At 42.0% G+C, this 16,320-nt stretch overlaps 1 protein-coding gene across 1 annotated transcript; it reads left to right on the forward strand.

Moving 5' to 3' along the window:
• Positions 1-1,364: 1,364 nt before the first annotated feature.
• Positions 1,365-5,359, forward strand: LOC121302996 (serine/threonine-protein kinase pim-2-like). Its single transcript, XM_041233387.1, has 7 exons — positions 1,365-2,139; positions 2,489-2,592; positions 2,726-2,776; positions 2,874-3,252; positions 4,607-4,783; positions 4,914-5,022; positions 5,204-5,359. Exons 1-6 carry the CDS (start codon positions 1,587-1,589, stop codon positions 5,003-5,005), a joined length of 1,356 nt encoding a protein of 451 aa, XP_041089321.1. The 5' UTR covers positions 1,365-1,586; the 3' UTR covers positions 5,006-5,022; positions 5,204-5,359.
• The last annotated feature ends 10,961 nt before the right edge of the window (positions 5,360-16,320 follow it).

Here is a 16,320-nt window from a genome sequence, read left to right on the forward strand (position 1 = left end):
TTGGAAACAGTTCACAAAATTTAAAAACATATTTCCACAAGTAATAATACTTTTAGAAGGGATACGACTAGAGCCGCCATTGTTTCCACAGTACACAGACGTAAAATATTGGCAAACTGTAACAAAACAAAACACGTAGCAGAGACAGGTACAGCATTGCATACAGAATCATCTGTCAAACATAATAAATAAAAAAAGGAAACGATCCAATAGCTCAACAACTTACAACACATTAGCACACCATGAATGACCCCCGGTATTTAGTTTTAGTTGAAATAGTTGAAGTCGATTTTCTCCACATGCTTTTTTCCGAGCTCTTGATGACACGTCAAGCCGCGGTCCAGCTGTAAGTGACTCTGCCTGTTGATGCACACACCCCCCTAGCCTAAGTCGCTTTGAATGAAAGCTTCTGCTAATGACAATACTAATAACAATGCTCTTCTGCTTCACTCTGATTAATTGCAGGTAACGGCTGGGGCTGTGCAAAGAGCAATACCACATGTGTTTATGCTACTGCTCTTTTTACTCGGTAAATACAATTGATATAATTAGGCGTGTTATTGGTGATGTATCCTTCCGTCGTGGTTTTAAAAGCTAATCACGGCACTTGTAGGTATTAGCGACGTGGAATAACAGCGTGTAGTTTGATGTTTCCCTTATGCATGTCCACCACAGTAAAAGCACAGTGTAAGCATGAAGCCTAGGGAAGCATTGTAAAGCACAGAGGTAAACCATATAATAATAGAAACACGATAGACCAGGTAAACTATGGCAAAAATGCACAGTATAACCAAAGGAAAAGCGTGGTGCAAAACAACACATTTATACGGGTTAACAGATCCATGCAGCATAGCGTATAAAAAACACATCACAACTTAGATGTGTGACCTAAAACATTACGGCGCGCCTCAGTTTTGTGACACTGCTACGCCGCGATGACACCGACCAGTTTGAAAAATGAAAAAAAAAAAAAAAACTTTCACAAAGGTAAGAACTTTTGAAAATGTTTTTCTATCATGTCTTGTTTTGATGTTCCCTTATTCCACCTATTATAGACAGATAGAAAGCTTCCAATTTGAGTCTAAGATATTAATTTTTTTAAGTCGCTTCAAAAAAATATTTTTAGCGTTTTAAGTAAAAAAAAAAAAAAAAAACTACAAAATTTTCTTTAAGTAAATCTGTATATTAAATGCATTAAAGATTATAAAAATTGTAATTTTTAAAAATAATTCGTTTTTTAATATATATTTTAATATATTTGAGCACGGAAGTTTTCTTGGTGCATAACTATATTATTATATGAATTCTATTATTAATAAAACATTTTAAATATTTGCTTCAAGTTCATAAATACATGCAAACTAAATAATTAAATAAATCGATTATTAGTTTTACGCATTTCTAGTCCGAATAAATAAATAGACATATGTTGCTGTGTTTTTTGGTTTTTTTTCACATGAATGTATTTTTATTATTACTGTCACTGAGGCAGAGACAAGGATTAAACAGGACAGTGGCACTGAGGTGGGGAGACCCGATTGGAGTTGAGGGAGTTCAATGGAAGGAAGAGGTTTTACCTCAGCGGGATGAACAAGTGGAAGAGTAAGAGGCTGAGAGAGAAAGAGCAGCAGGAGAAGAGCAGGGGGCAAGAGGAGGGGAGGGCTCGCTCCAAATCCCAGGGCCTGGTCAGACCGGGGAGCTCCCAGATCTTCCGGGTGCCGCAGGAGAGGAAAGAGAGGAAGAGGAAAGTGATGTTCTCAAAGTCGATCAAATCGACGAATGAGGAGACCAAGAAGAGAATGATCTCGACTACTCTGCCTACCAGGACTCTTGTCAAGAAGAAGGGAGACCCTTTCAAGCAGGGACCCTCGAGGAAGTGGGGCTGGGTGGAGGAGCCAGAAAAATACAGCCCCCAAAGGAAGGGGGACTCGCGGCCCGGACCCTCGAATCGGGGCCTGACAGGGAGCTTTCTGGTCCTCCGCTCTCGGCAAATCTTCCGGGAGCCCACGGTACCCTTCGGATCTTCCCCTTCCAGCAAGGATAACCAGGACTACAACACTGCTGACTGCAAACCCACAGCTTTCCCCACTTCTCACTGCAAGCCACGGGCCCAGGGTTCGAGAAGCAGGGCCTCTCGAGGTGAGAGAATCTAGACTCTTGTACCAGGTGGTACTGCAGCTGCAGAAGCAGTTTGTTTATAGTTCCTCCGCATTAACCAGTCTTATTCCAGAATCCAAATGCCATATTTGTTATTAAATATAGCACCAGGGGCATTGTTATTGAATATAGCACCAGGGGCATTGTTATTGAATATAGCACCAGGGGCATTTTTCTTGTTCAAAGTTGAGGCATTGCCATGGCAGTCACTGATGTCAGAATGCCAACCAGCTGATGACGTGTCAAAAAATAAATTAATGTGTCATTGTGACATCATGTTGTATCAAGTTATTCTTTTATTCATTTAAATGCCTTCTTTGTATTTGAATAGGAAAGAAGGAGCCCTTCAATAACTTGTATTCAGTGGGTTCCATTCTGGGGATTGGAGGCTACGGGTGGGTGTTGGAAGGACACCGCAAGTCTGATGGTCTGCCGGTGTGTAGAGTCCGATTCAGTAGGGCAGCTTCACTTTCAGCCAACCTGTCATCTTTGAATTCATTAAGTTTATTTGATCATTTCTACAGTTATTGACAATGCCTCTAATTAAACTCATTTGCTTTCTGTCCAGGTGGCGATAAAATTCATTCCCAGGGAGATGGTGAACGACTGGGTGGAAATAGTGAGTTCATGAACATGTTACGGAATTGGTTTGAAAGTATGTCTAGTTTTCATCTCCGCAATGCATTAAGCACCTGCTCCCCCACCCTGTCTCTTAGCCCCAGGAGGAGGGGAGGCTGCCCCTGGAAGTTGCCCTGCTGAAGATGGTTGGCAGAGCTCCGGTGGATCCCGGCGTCATTGAGCTCCTGGAGTGGTTTGAGCGCCCCGAGGTGATCCTGCTGGTCCTGGAGCGGCCGCATCCCTGCAGTGACCTCTTCGACTTTGCACATTCCCAGGGAGGCCTTCTCAAGGAGCACACCGCCCGCAATCTGATGCACCAGCTGGTGGGGGCGCTAGAGCACTGCCACAGACGAGGGGTGCTGCACAGGGACGTGAAGCCCGAGAACATCCTGGTGAAGACTGACACAGAGTCTCTGAAACTCATCGACTTTGGCTGCGGGGATCTGATCCAGGACTCAGTCTACACAAAGTTCGCTGGTGAGTCTTTATAGTATAAGCATATAGTCTTTTGTGAAACAACTTTTTCCAAGTTATTAATTTTTACTTGATAATCAGATTTCTATTTTCCTGATGTGATTGCATGTCCTATATTTATCATTGTAATGAATGAATTGCAATTTAATTAAATTCCTGAATGATAAATTATTTAATTTTCAGTGATTTTTATTTTCTATGTTTGTAAATTTACGAGTTCACAAAAATATTGTTCTTATAACAATTACCTTTAATCTCCATTGAAGCCAATGTATTTTAATTAAAGACTAAACCATTCTCTTAGCTGAACACTGTCGAATGAGATCTGGGGTCTAAGTAGCAGTCTGCTGAATCCAATTGACTTCCATAAAAAATAAGGAAAATAACACATTTATCCTTGTGGCAAAGTGGTTGGTAAGGGGAACAGGTGTAGCGGTGATGCGATGCAGGAGTGATGTACAGACAACAGTGATTCAGTGAACAAGTGTTTATTTGTGCTGTTTCCAGGTTGGCGACTGTCAAATAATAAATCCCCGGCAGTACACAACAATGTGTAAAGCGCGGGGATGGTGAACACAGTACAGTCTCACACACAAACAAAGGCACGGTCACCAGTTCTGGGTGATATTCAAACGTGCAGGTGCTCTGTGCAGTGGTGCTCCGGATAGTGCTTTACGTGGCGACAGCTCCAGAGGTGTGCGTTAACTGTCTAGTGGTGCGAAAAAGACAGACAATTATAAACAAACAAAGACAACACACAACACGTAATACACTCTGAGAGCTCCTCTCTCAGTCCTTCTCTCCTCACGTTACCCAAACGAAGGAAAAGATCAGCGTTACCGGCCCCTATATGTAATCCCGCATGATATCTAGGTAAACGGTTGCAGCTGCCTTATTACTTGCAGCTGCCTCTCGTTTACCTTTCAAATCAATATGGTCTTACAACAGAGTCTCGCTCCTCTCCAGGCTGACCCACTTCCCTGACCTGGAAACGAACTGTCAGGCCAGCCCTTCCAGATACTTCTCCTCTCGTTCTTTAGCGCCCTCACAGGTCGGGAGGAAGATTCATCACCAGAACTCATGTTTCAATCACAGTCCTTTAATGTAGACTTGCTGAGTAGATTTCTACTAAACTTGATTGTTCTATTTTAAAATACAGTTTTTTGAAACAGGTAAAAATCAGATAGCTTGTGCGTTAGCAGCCTGCTGAGCGCTAGCAGTGCTTTGTGAAACTGGTCCCTGGTTTTGTTAAATCAAGGTAATAATGCACTGAAATTTATTCTGTATATCAGACTCAGCTTGTTGCTGTGCTCGTGCTCCTGTGCGAATGCTCTCTTAGCCCTGCCCTCTCTCACAGGTACCCCTCAGTATGCCCCCCCTGAGTGGGTGCTGCAGCAGCAGTACCATGCCCTTCCTGCCACCGCCTGGTCCCTGGGGGTCCTGCTGTTTGACCTGGTGTGTGGGCACCTCCCCTTCCGAAAGGACAAGGACATCATCCGCGGGGTCCTGAACTTCAACAAAGGCGTCTCTAAAGGTGAGTTCATTAGGGTGCTTCAGGTTTAGTTTTAAGGACCGCCTCTGTAATAGTGCTCCTTTGGTGGGAGCCTCTGATGTGATGCCTCATACTGCCTCCTGAATCTCTCACGGTCTCGCCTCCCTGCCAGAGTGCCGGAATCTGATTCGGCACTGCCTGTCGCACTTCCCAGAGAGCCGTCCGAGCCTGGAGGAGATCCTCCTCCACCCCTGGATGAAGTGAGAGGCCTGGTTTGCAAGGTAAGGGGGCAGCCGTTTATTCCTAAGGGTGCCAGTGTCAGTACCTGACATAAGGAGTAGCATTATAATTAACCATTCTAACATTGTGATGCTGTTGCGATTAGTGAAATGGCATCATCCTGTAAACCAGATGCTGCATCTTATGAGAACATTTTTTATAATAACTCTTCCTTGTCTCTAGGAGTCCTTGCTGCTCAGCTGTCCTGGCAGGGAGAAGAGAGGCAGGGTGTGTGGAGCGGTGAGGCCGGCAGTGGGAAGAGTCATGGGGATCCGGTACCGGTGATGGAACTCCTGTGAAACCCAGATCTGCTCACCCTTCACAGAGACAGAGACAGAGACAGGGGGGGGGGGTAAAGAGAGGGGGATACAATCACAGCTATTAATTCTAAATACAGAATCAGCTGTGCATTTTCATAATAAAAGTGTGCAGTCTGATTTTGTAGTCCCGTGTGTTCTCTCTTTTGTCGTATTTTAAGAACTACTTACATCATACAAACAAAAGGCAGAGGGCCAGGGTTTGGAACCACCAGCTCCAGTACCACTGCAGTGGAACAAAAGTCTCGTGCCCATATTGTGGTGCTCAGTAAAACCAACAGTGAAAGTCATCTACAGCCAGGGGGCAGCATGGCTAGTTTCAGCTGCAGATTACCATATAGTGTTCATATACTACCTATACACACACACACACACACACACACACACACATACATATTATCTGTTATGTATAAGAAAGCAATTGAACACGACAGGGTGTTAAAATATTGTTTAATATCTGCATGCATTAGGGTTTTGCTTTTTACGAGGCAAAGCCGAGTTAAACAGCCTGGACGTATGCTTATATAAATGGCACCCTTCACCCCAACCTACCCCTCCCAAAGTAAACGGGTTGTCTACAGAGTCAGGCAGAGTGGTTCTGAAAGTTCCGAGCTGTGCTGGCATTGTGACATATCTGCACAGGTTGGAACACCAACGAGATTATTCCTTCTTTTCTTGTCTTTTTCTAAATGTACACAGGTTGTCATAGTCACGCATTGTACCAAATACTCCAGAGCCAAAGGAGGAGGGGCTACTGTCATCTCCAGAGCCAGAGAGGGAGAAGCCCCGCTGTCTCCAGTGCCAGAGAGAGAAGCCCTGCTGTCTCCAGTATCTGGAGGGCCCAGCGTTGTTGCTGCTGCCCAGCGCTTCTCCCAGCGATGCCGCTGACAGCAAGTCTTGCACTTACCCCAGAAGACCAGGGGTCACCTAGGGATAAATGGGCATCCCTTCATCTAACCCCAGGGGCTATCATGGGGGTTAAACAGGTGCCCCCTCACAGAAGTGGGTTAAATGGGCACCCCTGATCGAAGACCCACAGCCAGAGGAGAAGCAGAAGATGAGGAGACCACAACCCCCACACCCCAACCCCCACCCCTGTGCTGTAACCCTTTTAGATCATGAGCCAAAACATAGAAAGCCCTTAGTTTTTGAGCTGTAGAACGCTGTCTTTGCAGATAATCAAACCAACCTTCTCGTGTTAACTCGTCACGCTGCTTCAATATAAATATACTCCAGGACCATATACAGAAAGTTGTATTTAAATATTTGTATTATTTCTTGATGTTTACTTTTTTTTAAAACTTATTTTGGTATTAATACACCAGACTTATCAGCATCTAGTCACTTTGGGCACCATGCCAATTGCTTCCTGACTTCCCCTGGTAATGGAGGGGTGGGGTAGTGTGTGTGTGTGCAAAAAAATAAAAAAACAGTCTATTTTGTGTTAATTGTCTAGGCTACTAAGTAGGCCAGTTAAAAATAATAATAATTTAAAAAGAAAAAAGAACAAAAACCACTAAAATCGTTTCGTTTCAATGTAAAACAATCTTTTATTGGTATTGTACACTACTGTGTACAACGCAGCAGTGTGATTTATTACCGGTAGCCGGTAGGATGAGTAAAAAGAAAGTGCACTAAGTATTGATTTTTTAAAAATTATTATTTTATTTATTGCATTTATATAGCACTTATTATACAAAAGCATTGCAAAGCACTGCACAGTACATAGCAGAAAAAAAGAACAAACCACAATCCATTTGTACAGCATGTCACACATACAACTGCCACAATCAGACCATTTCAATAACAGTACACACATAATAACACAAAAGCAGCAATTTTAAAGTTACATTAAAACCATTAAGATAAGAAACCCATTTTTTTGTCTTGGCCTGTAAACTGTAACTCTTCCATCTTCCCTGACAGCAAAGGCAGAGCATTCTATAATTTAGAAGCTCTAAAAAAAAAGCCCTCCCTCCTTCCGTGTTGCTTTTTGTTGACTCTGGGAATAACCAGCAGCCCCGCATCCTGTGATCTCTGCGGTTTGGAAGATATGGGGTCAGTAACTCCCGCAAATAACTAGGTGCTAATCCATCCAGGGCCTTGTAAGTTAACAACAACATCTTAAAATCAGTTCTATACTGCACATGGAGCCAGTGTAAAAAAGCCACAACAGGGGTAACATGTTCACTTTTCTTGGTTTTAGTCAGAATTCTAGCAGCTTTATTCTGAACAAGCTGCAAGTGAGATACCACATGTTTTGGGACACCAGAAAAAAAAGTGCATTACAATAATCAATTCTAGAGGAAACAAAGGCTTGCATTAGTCTCTCGGCGTCTTGTTGATGTGTGATTACAATATTATACTTGCTGATATGGAAAAACACATTCAGATCAGTTTAGTGATGCCAGGCAGAAAGTATTGGGACAGCCACCCAACTTGTAGCGAGCACTGTAGCTTATGTTTCAGTGCAACTTTAAATGATGTTATCAATTTTATTCAAGGAGAGCTGCCAGGAAAGTAACATGGTTTGGTGTGGTTTTCCACATCAATAGCATAAATTGGGTGGCAAGTGTTTTTATAATGGCAATATATATATATATATATATATATATATATATATATATATATATATATATATATATATATATATATATATACACACAGCTCTGGAAAAAATTAAGAGACCACTGCAAAACTATCAGTTTCTCTGGTTTTACTATTTATAGGTATGTGTTTGGGTAAAATGAACATTTTTGTTTTATTCTATAAACTACTGACAACATTTCTCCCAAATTCCAAATAAAAATATTGTCATTTAGAGCATTTATTTGCAGAAAATGACAACTGGTCAAAATAACAAAAAAGATGCAGTGTTGTCAGACCTCGAATAATGCAAAGAAAATAAGTTCATATTCATTTTTAAACAACACAATACTAATGTTTTAACTTAGGAAGAGTTCAGAAATCAATATTTGGTGGAATAACCCTGATTTTCAAGTACAGCTTTCATGCGTCTTGGCATGCTCTCCACCAGTCTTTCACATTGATTTTGGGTGACTTTATGCCACTCCTGGCGCAAAACTTCAAGCAGCTCGGCTTTGTTTGATGGCTTGTGACCATCCATCTTCCCTCTTGATCACATTCCAGAGGTTTTCAATGGGGTTCAGGTCTGGAGATTGGGCTGGCCATGACAGGGTCTTGATCTGGTGGTCCTCCATCCACACCTTGATTGACCTGGCTGTGTGGCATGGAGCATTGTCCTGCTGGAAAAACCAATCCTCAGAGTTGGGGAACATTGTCAGAGCAGAAGGAAGCAAGTTTTCTTCCAGGGCGACCTTGTTCATGCTGATAGTCTGAAATGGTGTCAGCCTCTCTGTCTAATATCACAAAACATGTGAAACAATGGATTGGCCATCCAGATTGTTTCATTTCATTTTTAACCACTGCATGTTCTTAATATATGTTCTTAATGTTCTTGCTGGGAACTTTTGCCATGACCCCTTTGTACTGTGCAGAGTTTCTATTGTTTATTTTAAGAGTTGCAATAATCTTTACTGTTTCTTCTTGATAGTCTCTGGTCTGATTGCCAAATGACCGTTGGACAGAAATGTGCTCTAGAAACCTTGTGCAGACTATTGCTGTTTTTAACAGGCCAGTGCACTCTGTGAAGGCCTGGGATCCATGCTAAAGGGTTTTGTAAACAAGCAACAGAGTATTGTGAGGGGAAACATTAAAGTCATCCTTAATCATCCATGGCACTGCATTCCTGTGTCTAATGGCCTCAGGAGATAGGGGAACATGAGCTGTGTAATCATCTGTAGTTGCCAAAGCTATCCACTAGATGGCAGTGTATAATAATGTATGACCATTGCAACATCTCACAGAGATTCAATTAAAATTCATGTGTAGTTTTGAAGAAATGTTTCTTTTTGCAAACATTTCTTTTCATTTTACATGACATGATAAACATGATACCTGGTACTGCACTAGCTTAAAGAAAACCTTGTGTTCAGATAGTCTTGTACTTTCACAGTCATTTCAGCTGGAGAGTGAAATTGTTCCCACCTATTCAGGGCCCTCCTTTTGGTCAATGACCAACCAGCTGCTTTCCCTAATGACTGATATGCTTTGCAGCCAATAAGATGCTTGACTTCCAAGGCACAGCTGAGGTAAAATGACCTAGGTAGTGCTGGTATAATACATTTCCTGGCAGGCAAGGCAAGCAAACTGAAAGTTTCTCTTACCTGTTGTAGTGCCAGATGTCTTGTTTTTTTTAATTTAAGATGCCACTCAAATTTCCCACCCTCAACTTGAGGAAAAAAAAAAATCAAATAGATGCATTTACAAAGACGCATTTACTCCTGTAAGAAAACGACACATGGAGGCAGTTTGAAGCCATCTGCTGTCACATAGATATTACAGGTATATGCTGCTTCTCTGCTTCCCATTTCCAGTCTGCTGTCATACATTACTGAGCATTGCAGGTATATGCTCCTTCTCATTTCCACTTATGATAACTCACATGGTTTTCTCCCTTTTTGTGAACTGTGGTATTGCCTGGCAAGTAGAAAAATACAGAACTAGAACTGAGCCTAATAATGAAACGCTGAAATTCTCTTGGAATTCCTCAGGAAGCTAATGATGCTTTGTGACAGGGAGGACCCTGTCGCTGGTTCAGCTGTGCTGCTGCTGTAGTAAACAGGAAGGCTTGCCCAGAGTGGAGCTGATCGGAGGTCCTGATTGGCTGGGGGACATGATCAGGAAGCCTACGCCTGTTTAAGAACACAATTCGAAGTATGGTAGTTATAGACAAATCGATGGAATCCATGACAATTGGACATGCGATTATCCAGATATATCCACAGTGTATATGTGAAATACAGATGAATGGACAGACACTCCCTCTATCCCTGGATCTGATACTCTTAATCATTTATGCTAAATAATGTTAATAGCAGATTTCATGACAAGACGTTTTCCAGTGTGATGTGCCTACATACAGAGTCCATCCCCTGCAGGGATAAGGGAGAATATTGCTGGTCCACTCCTATAATCAAGGGTGAGTGAACTAAACCTTTCAAGGATCCAAAACTATCGTATCTTTCCATCACCTTGAGGTGATATGCTGCATGGATATTGATTTCAACTTAAAAGCCAGGCCAGTATGTAAAGGTATCTCTTAAAATGATTTCACAGCGACCCCAAAACAGCAGGGAGGAGGAGTGTGGAGCTAATTTGATCTGGAGCATGGGCAGGGAGGAGGGGAAGGTGCTGACTCAGCTAGTGTGACTGTCCTTGAAGCTGGGGCAGAGTGGCTGGGACTGTAGCCAGGACTGGGAGGGACGGGGATCTGCAACACCAGTTTTACTTTATGTGACAGTGGAAGAAGAATGAAAAAAGAAAACTAGGGTGTCTATGAAGGTGTATTGAATACACATAGAACCAACGAAAAAACATATAAAAAGAATACATACTGAATTGGTTTCCATTTACCTACACACCATACTCCACACTGTTAAGGGGAAAAAAGGTTTTATTGAGAAAAAGATTATATATTAAAAATACAAAACTGAAAGATCATAATTGTTTAGTCTCCACCCCCCCCCCCGAGTTAATACTTGGTGGAAGCACCTTTGGCAGCAGTTACAGCTGTGAATCTCTTGGGATAGGTCTCTACCAAAATTGCACACCTAGATTTGGCAATATTTGACCATTCTTCTTTACAAAATTGTTCAAGCTCTGTCAAGTTCCTTGGGAAGTGTTGATGGACAGCAATCTTCAAGTCATGCCACAAATCTTCAATTGGATGTAGGTTGGGGATCTGACAGGTTTTCCTAAAGGACTTTTCTGTACTTTGCTCCATTCATTTTCCCTTCTATCCTGACAAGTGTCTCAGTCCCTGTCAATGAGAAACATCCCCATAACATGATGCTGCCACCACCATGCTTCACAGTAGAGATGGTGTTCTTTGGGTGATGCGCTGCGTTGGGTTTGCACCAAACATAAAGCTTTGCATTTAGGCCAAAAAGTTCCATTTTAGTTTCTTCAACCCACAAAACTTTTTACCACATGGCTACAGAATCTCCTGAGTGTTTTTTTTGATTACTTCAAATGGGATTCAAGGTGGGCTTTCTTGAGTAAAATACAGGCCAGATTTGTGGAGTGTTTGGGATATTGTTGTCATATGCACACTTTGACCAGTCTTGGCCATAAAAGCCTGCAGCTCTTGCAAAGTTGCCATTGGCCTCTTGGTAGCCTCTCTGATCAGTCTCCTTCTTGCTCGGTCATCCACTTTGGAGGGGCAGCCTGATCTAAGCAGGGTCTTGGTGGTGCCATACACCTTCCCCTTCTGAATAATCATCTTAACTGTGCTCCAAGAGATACTCAAGGCCTTTGATATTTTTTTTATATCCATCCCCTGATCTGTGCCTTTCAACAACTTTGTCCTGGAGTTCTTTTGAAAGCTCCTTGGTGCTCATGGTTGAGTGTTTGCTTTGAAATGCACTACCCAGCAAAGGGAACCTACAGAAACTGCTGAATTTATCCTGAAATCATGTGAATCTCTACAATTTAACACAGATGGAGGCCACTTAACTTGGTGTGTGATTTTGAAGGTGATTGGTTATACCTGATCTAATTAAGGGGGTGGACACTTATCCAACCAAGCTATTTCAGTTTTTATTTTTAATTATTTTTTTTACAAATTTCTAGAATATTTTTTTCACTTGGAAGATGTGGGGTAAAATGTGTAGATAAATGAAAAAGAAAACTATTTTAATGCATTTTAATTCCAGGCTGTAAGGCAACAAAAGGGGAAAATTTTGAAAGGGGTGTAGACTTTCTATAGGCATTGTATCTACAAAGGAGTCCTAGCTAAATGCACAAGTCCTAGCTAAATAAGGTCTGGTATTGTGAAGGGCCTACAAGACACAACTGGGGCAAACTTGCCAAGGGGGCGTGTAGTTCAAGAATTTCCCTGCATGGAAGTACATTTTTTAATGAAGTATGCAAACTCCCTTAAGGGAAATTCCCTCAAAGACAATCCAGTCAACACAACCTCCAACTAACTTTGCAAGATTTACAGAGAAGGGCTTGTTGTATTTAAATTAGGGATGGTACCTGCTCCCCAGTGGTTGATCAGACAAATTGGCCTAACTTCCCTTTAAGAAAAGTAAGGGAAGCTGATAACGTAAAGTTGGAAAATGAAGAAAATATATAAATGATCACATCAATATAATGCATTTGAGGTGCAGTGCTTACTGTAGCCCACATAATCTGTGGATCAGTTCAAATTGAGGCATTCTGTCACACAAGCAAGGTAGAACTATCCTAGCAAGTTAAGCCTGAAAGGCTGCAAACCAAAACTGTATTTTACCAAATTAATCAGCAAACTCATGTAAGCAGGAATAGGTCCTGGACATGCATTGTTCATGTCAAATGTGGTACATTTTAGGCAAATATAAATATAGAATTCTCAACGCTACACAAATGCAATGTGTAAATAAAGGCCATCAGTACTATAGTGTATAAGCACAACCCTGAGGTAAGTTACCCACCCACTGAGCCAGTGCCACTGTTCAGGACCATTAATAATTACACACAATAATCTTAAAAATGTAAAGATCAAACCACCTGTCACACAACTTTAACTACAGGGACATTGTGCGTACTGTACACCTTGCTACTCTGAAAATCCTTGATTCTGTCTCTGAATTTATGTTAGGCTATTCATGCACCTTTACAGCCACTAGGTGTCAGTCTTTCTCCTTTTAATGTCAACAACCAAATTATTATTATTATTTTTAGAATCTCCAATTATTTTACTCCCGATTTTCTCCCAATTTGGAATGCACAATTATTATTATTATTATTATTATTATTATTATTATTATTATTATTATTATTCTCCTTCACTATGGTGATTCCCCACACAGCTCAGGGACCCAATGCTCATTGAGCATCCTCCGATCCTATGGGCCAAGCAGCGTCTTTTTACACCCAGGAACTCGAGAACGCCCCCCCCCCCCCCCCCCCCCTCCATTCTGGAATCCCCAGTAAAGACTGGCTGCTTGCACAACCAGGATTGGAGCCTGCGATCTCTGCTTGTATGACTCACCCTGGGCGCCGCGCGGCACTGCTTTTACACTACACTCTCAGCTCTCCAGCACTGTCATTACCAGCACCTTAATAATAATGAGCGCTAGTCTAAACACTGCACTCTCAGCTCCGTCATTACCAGCACCTTAATAATAATGAGCGCTAGTCTACACACTGCACTCTCAGCACTGTCATTACCAGCACCTTAATAATAATGAGCGCTAGTCTACACACTCCACTCTCAGCTCTCCAGTGCTGTCATTAACCTGCTTCTTAAAATGCTACAGAACACCCTGCATTGTTTATAGAGAAACGCCTACGGTACCTTTGCTCTGCCCATCATGGGTTATAAAACAGGGCAGTACATTTACGTGTAACATGTACTTGGGAGTGTTTCCCAGGAGAAAAATAAATCTCTTGTAGAGACCGCAGTTTTACCTGCTCACACTCCCTCACAGTGTATCCACTCACACCCCCTCACAGTGTATGGGCAGACACATGGCAAATGACATTTAATAGAGAAAAGTGTAAGGTACTGCTCTTGCAGGAAATAAAAATGTACATTATAAATATCATATGGGAGATATTGAAATTGGAGAAGGAATCTATGAAAAAGACCTAGGAGTTTTTGTTGACTCAGAAATGTCTTCATCTAGGCAATGTGGGGAAGCTATAAAAAAGGCTAACAAGATACTCGGATACATTGTGAAAAGTGTTGAATTTAAATCAAGGGAAGTAATGTTAAAACTGTACAATGCACTAGTAAGACCTCATCTTGAATATTGTGTGCAGTTCTGGTCACTTCGCTATAAAAAAGATATTGCTGCTCTAGAAAGAGTGCAAAGAAGAGCGACCAGAATTATTCTGGGCTTAAAAGGCATGTCATATGCAGACAGGCTAAAAGAATTGAATCTGTTCAGTCTTGAACAAAGAAGACTACGTGGCGACCTAATTCAAGCATTCAAAATTCTAAAAGGTATTGACAGTGTCGACCCAAGGGACTTTTTCAGCCTGAAAAAAGAAACAAGGACCAGGGGTCACAAATGGAGTTTAGAAAAAGGGGCATTCAGAACAGAAAATAGGAGACACTTTTTTACACAGAGAATTGTGAGGGTCTGGAATCAACTCCCCAGTAATGTTGTTGAAGCTGACACCCTGGGATCCTTCAAGAAGCTGCTTGATGAGATTTTGGGATCAATAAGCTACTAACAACCAAACGAGCAAGATGGGCCGAATGGCCTCCTCTGGTTTGTAAACTTTCTTATGTTCTTATGTTCTTATCCACTCACACCCCCTCACAGTGTATCCACTCACACCCCCTCACAGTGTATCCACTCATACTCTCTCACAGTGTATCCACTCACACCCCCTCACAGTGTATCCACTCACACCCCCTCACAGTGTATCCACTCACACCCCCTCACAGTGTATCCACTCACACCCCCTCACAGTGTATCCACTCACACCCCCTCACAGTGTATCCACTCATACTCCCTCACAGTGTATCCACTCACACCCCCTCACAGTGTATCCACTCACACCCCCTCACAGTGTATCCACTCACACCCCCTCACAGTGTATCCACTCACACTGCCACTACAACCTGGACATCAATCCCACTACAACCTGGACATCACTACCACTACAACCTGGACATCACTGCCATTACCAATTCATCCAACTGTGCACTTGGAGCCCCTGCATTTTCTAGAGTACTGTGGACTTTGTTGTAAATATTATTCTGGGATTATTGTGAGGCAAATAAAGTACCATTGTAAATATCCCCTTTGCCTGGACTTCCTTTCCTTACCACATCACTCTCATCCTGAAAGTATTATTTACATGTTTTGAGGAAAGAGAAGCCAAGGATAAATATTATTATATTAATAAATAAGGTTAAGAATGTGCTACCCATATTTCATTGGTTGCATTTACCAGCGTTTTAGTTATTTTACATGCCTTGCTACAGTTTAGCCTTATTTTCAGTTCTGTACCTGGTTTAATAGAATTGTGTCCTTTACCAGCCATCGTTTTTTGTCCTGTGTGTTTATTTGACAGGGCGCATGCAGCTGTTTATTTCCTAGGGTAGGATAACACCTTTCTTGTAGCCTGGTACCTAGGTGGAGGCACCACCCTCTTTATCTTAATATTCAGACAGAGGACTGAAGCTAGTTTCAATCCCTAGGCACTCCTGGGAGCACCTTCCAATTGTAATACTGGGCGAGTCCAGTTAACTATTGGCTGACCTTAACAGCATTGGTGTGTTACATAATGCATTTATACTTATGAGCTCTCTGAAATAATATGCCACTACCCTGCACCTGAATAACGAACACTACTCTAAATCACACCAATCCCTAATGTGCACTATTAGAAATGTTGCAATCTCAGATCTCCTATGCTGTTGCCCTACACTTTAATGAGCACTAAAGCAGAGCAACAGACAAGAGAAAATACAAATTTCTGAGCTGCATGATCCACTTAAATACCCCCCAGCTGAGCTGAGCTGGGAATAGTTTTGCGCAGTCTGTGCTCAGTATTCAGCAAATCACATTAATAAGGCTGGCTGGTATAATGAATAACTCATCTAGAGGGGGGTGGGGAGTGGCTCTTCTCTCTTGGCAGAACAGGGAAATTGCTGTTTGGGTAGGGTGGCTTAAAAAAAGCTTTGAGTCTATCTCTCCATTCATCAACTTGCAAGAGAGAGAGAGAGAGAGAGAGAGAGAGAGAGAGAGAGAGAGAAGCATGAAGTCAGCATGAATGCAGGGTGATGAGTTATCACACTGCAGCAGAACAAGGCTCTCTTTAAAACTAGTCACCTTCCTAGAGTACCTTATAGTTTCAGAATTATATATAGTGTACTATACCAATTCACAGAACTGG

Source organism: Polyodon spathula, chromosome 31 (genome assembly GCF_017654505.1).
Source record: "Polyodon spathula isolate WHYD16114869_AA chromosome 31, ASM1765450v1, whole genome shotgun sequence".
NCBI classification, from domain to species: Eukaryota; Metazoa; Chordata; class Actinopteri; order Acipenseriformes; family Polyodontidae; genus Polyodon; species Polyodon spathula.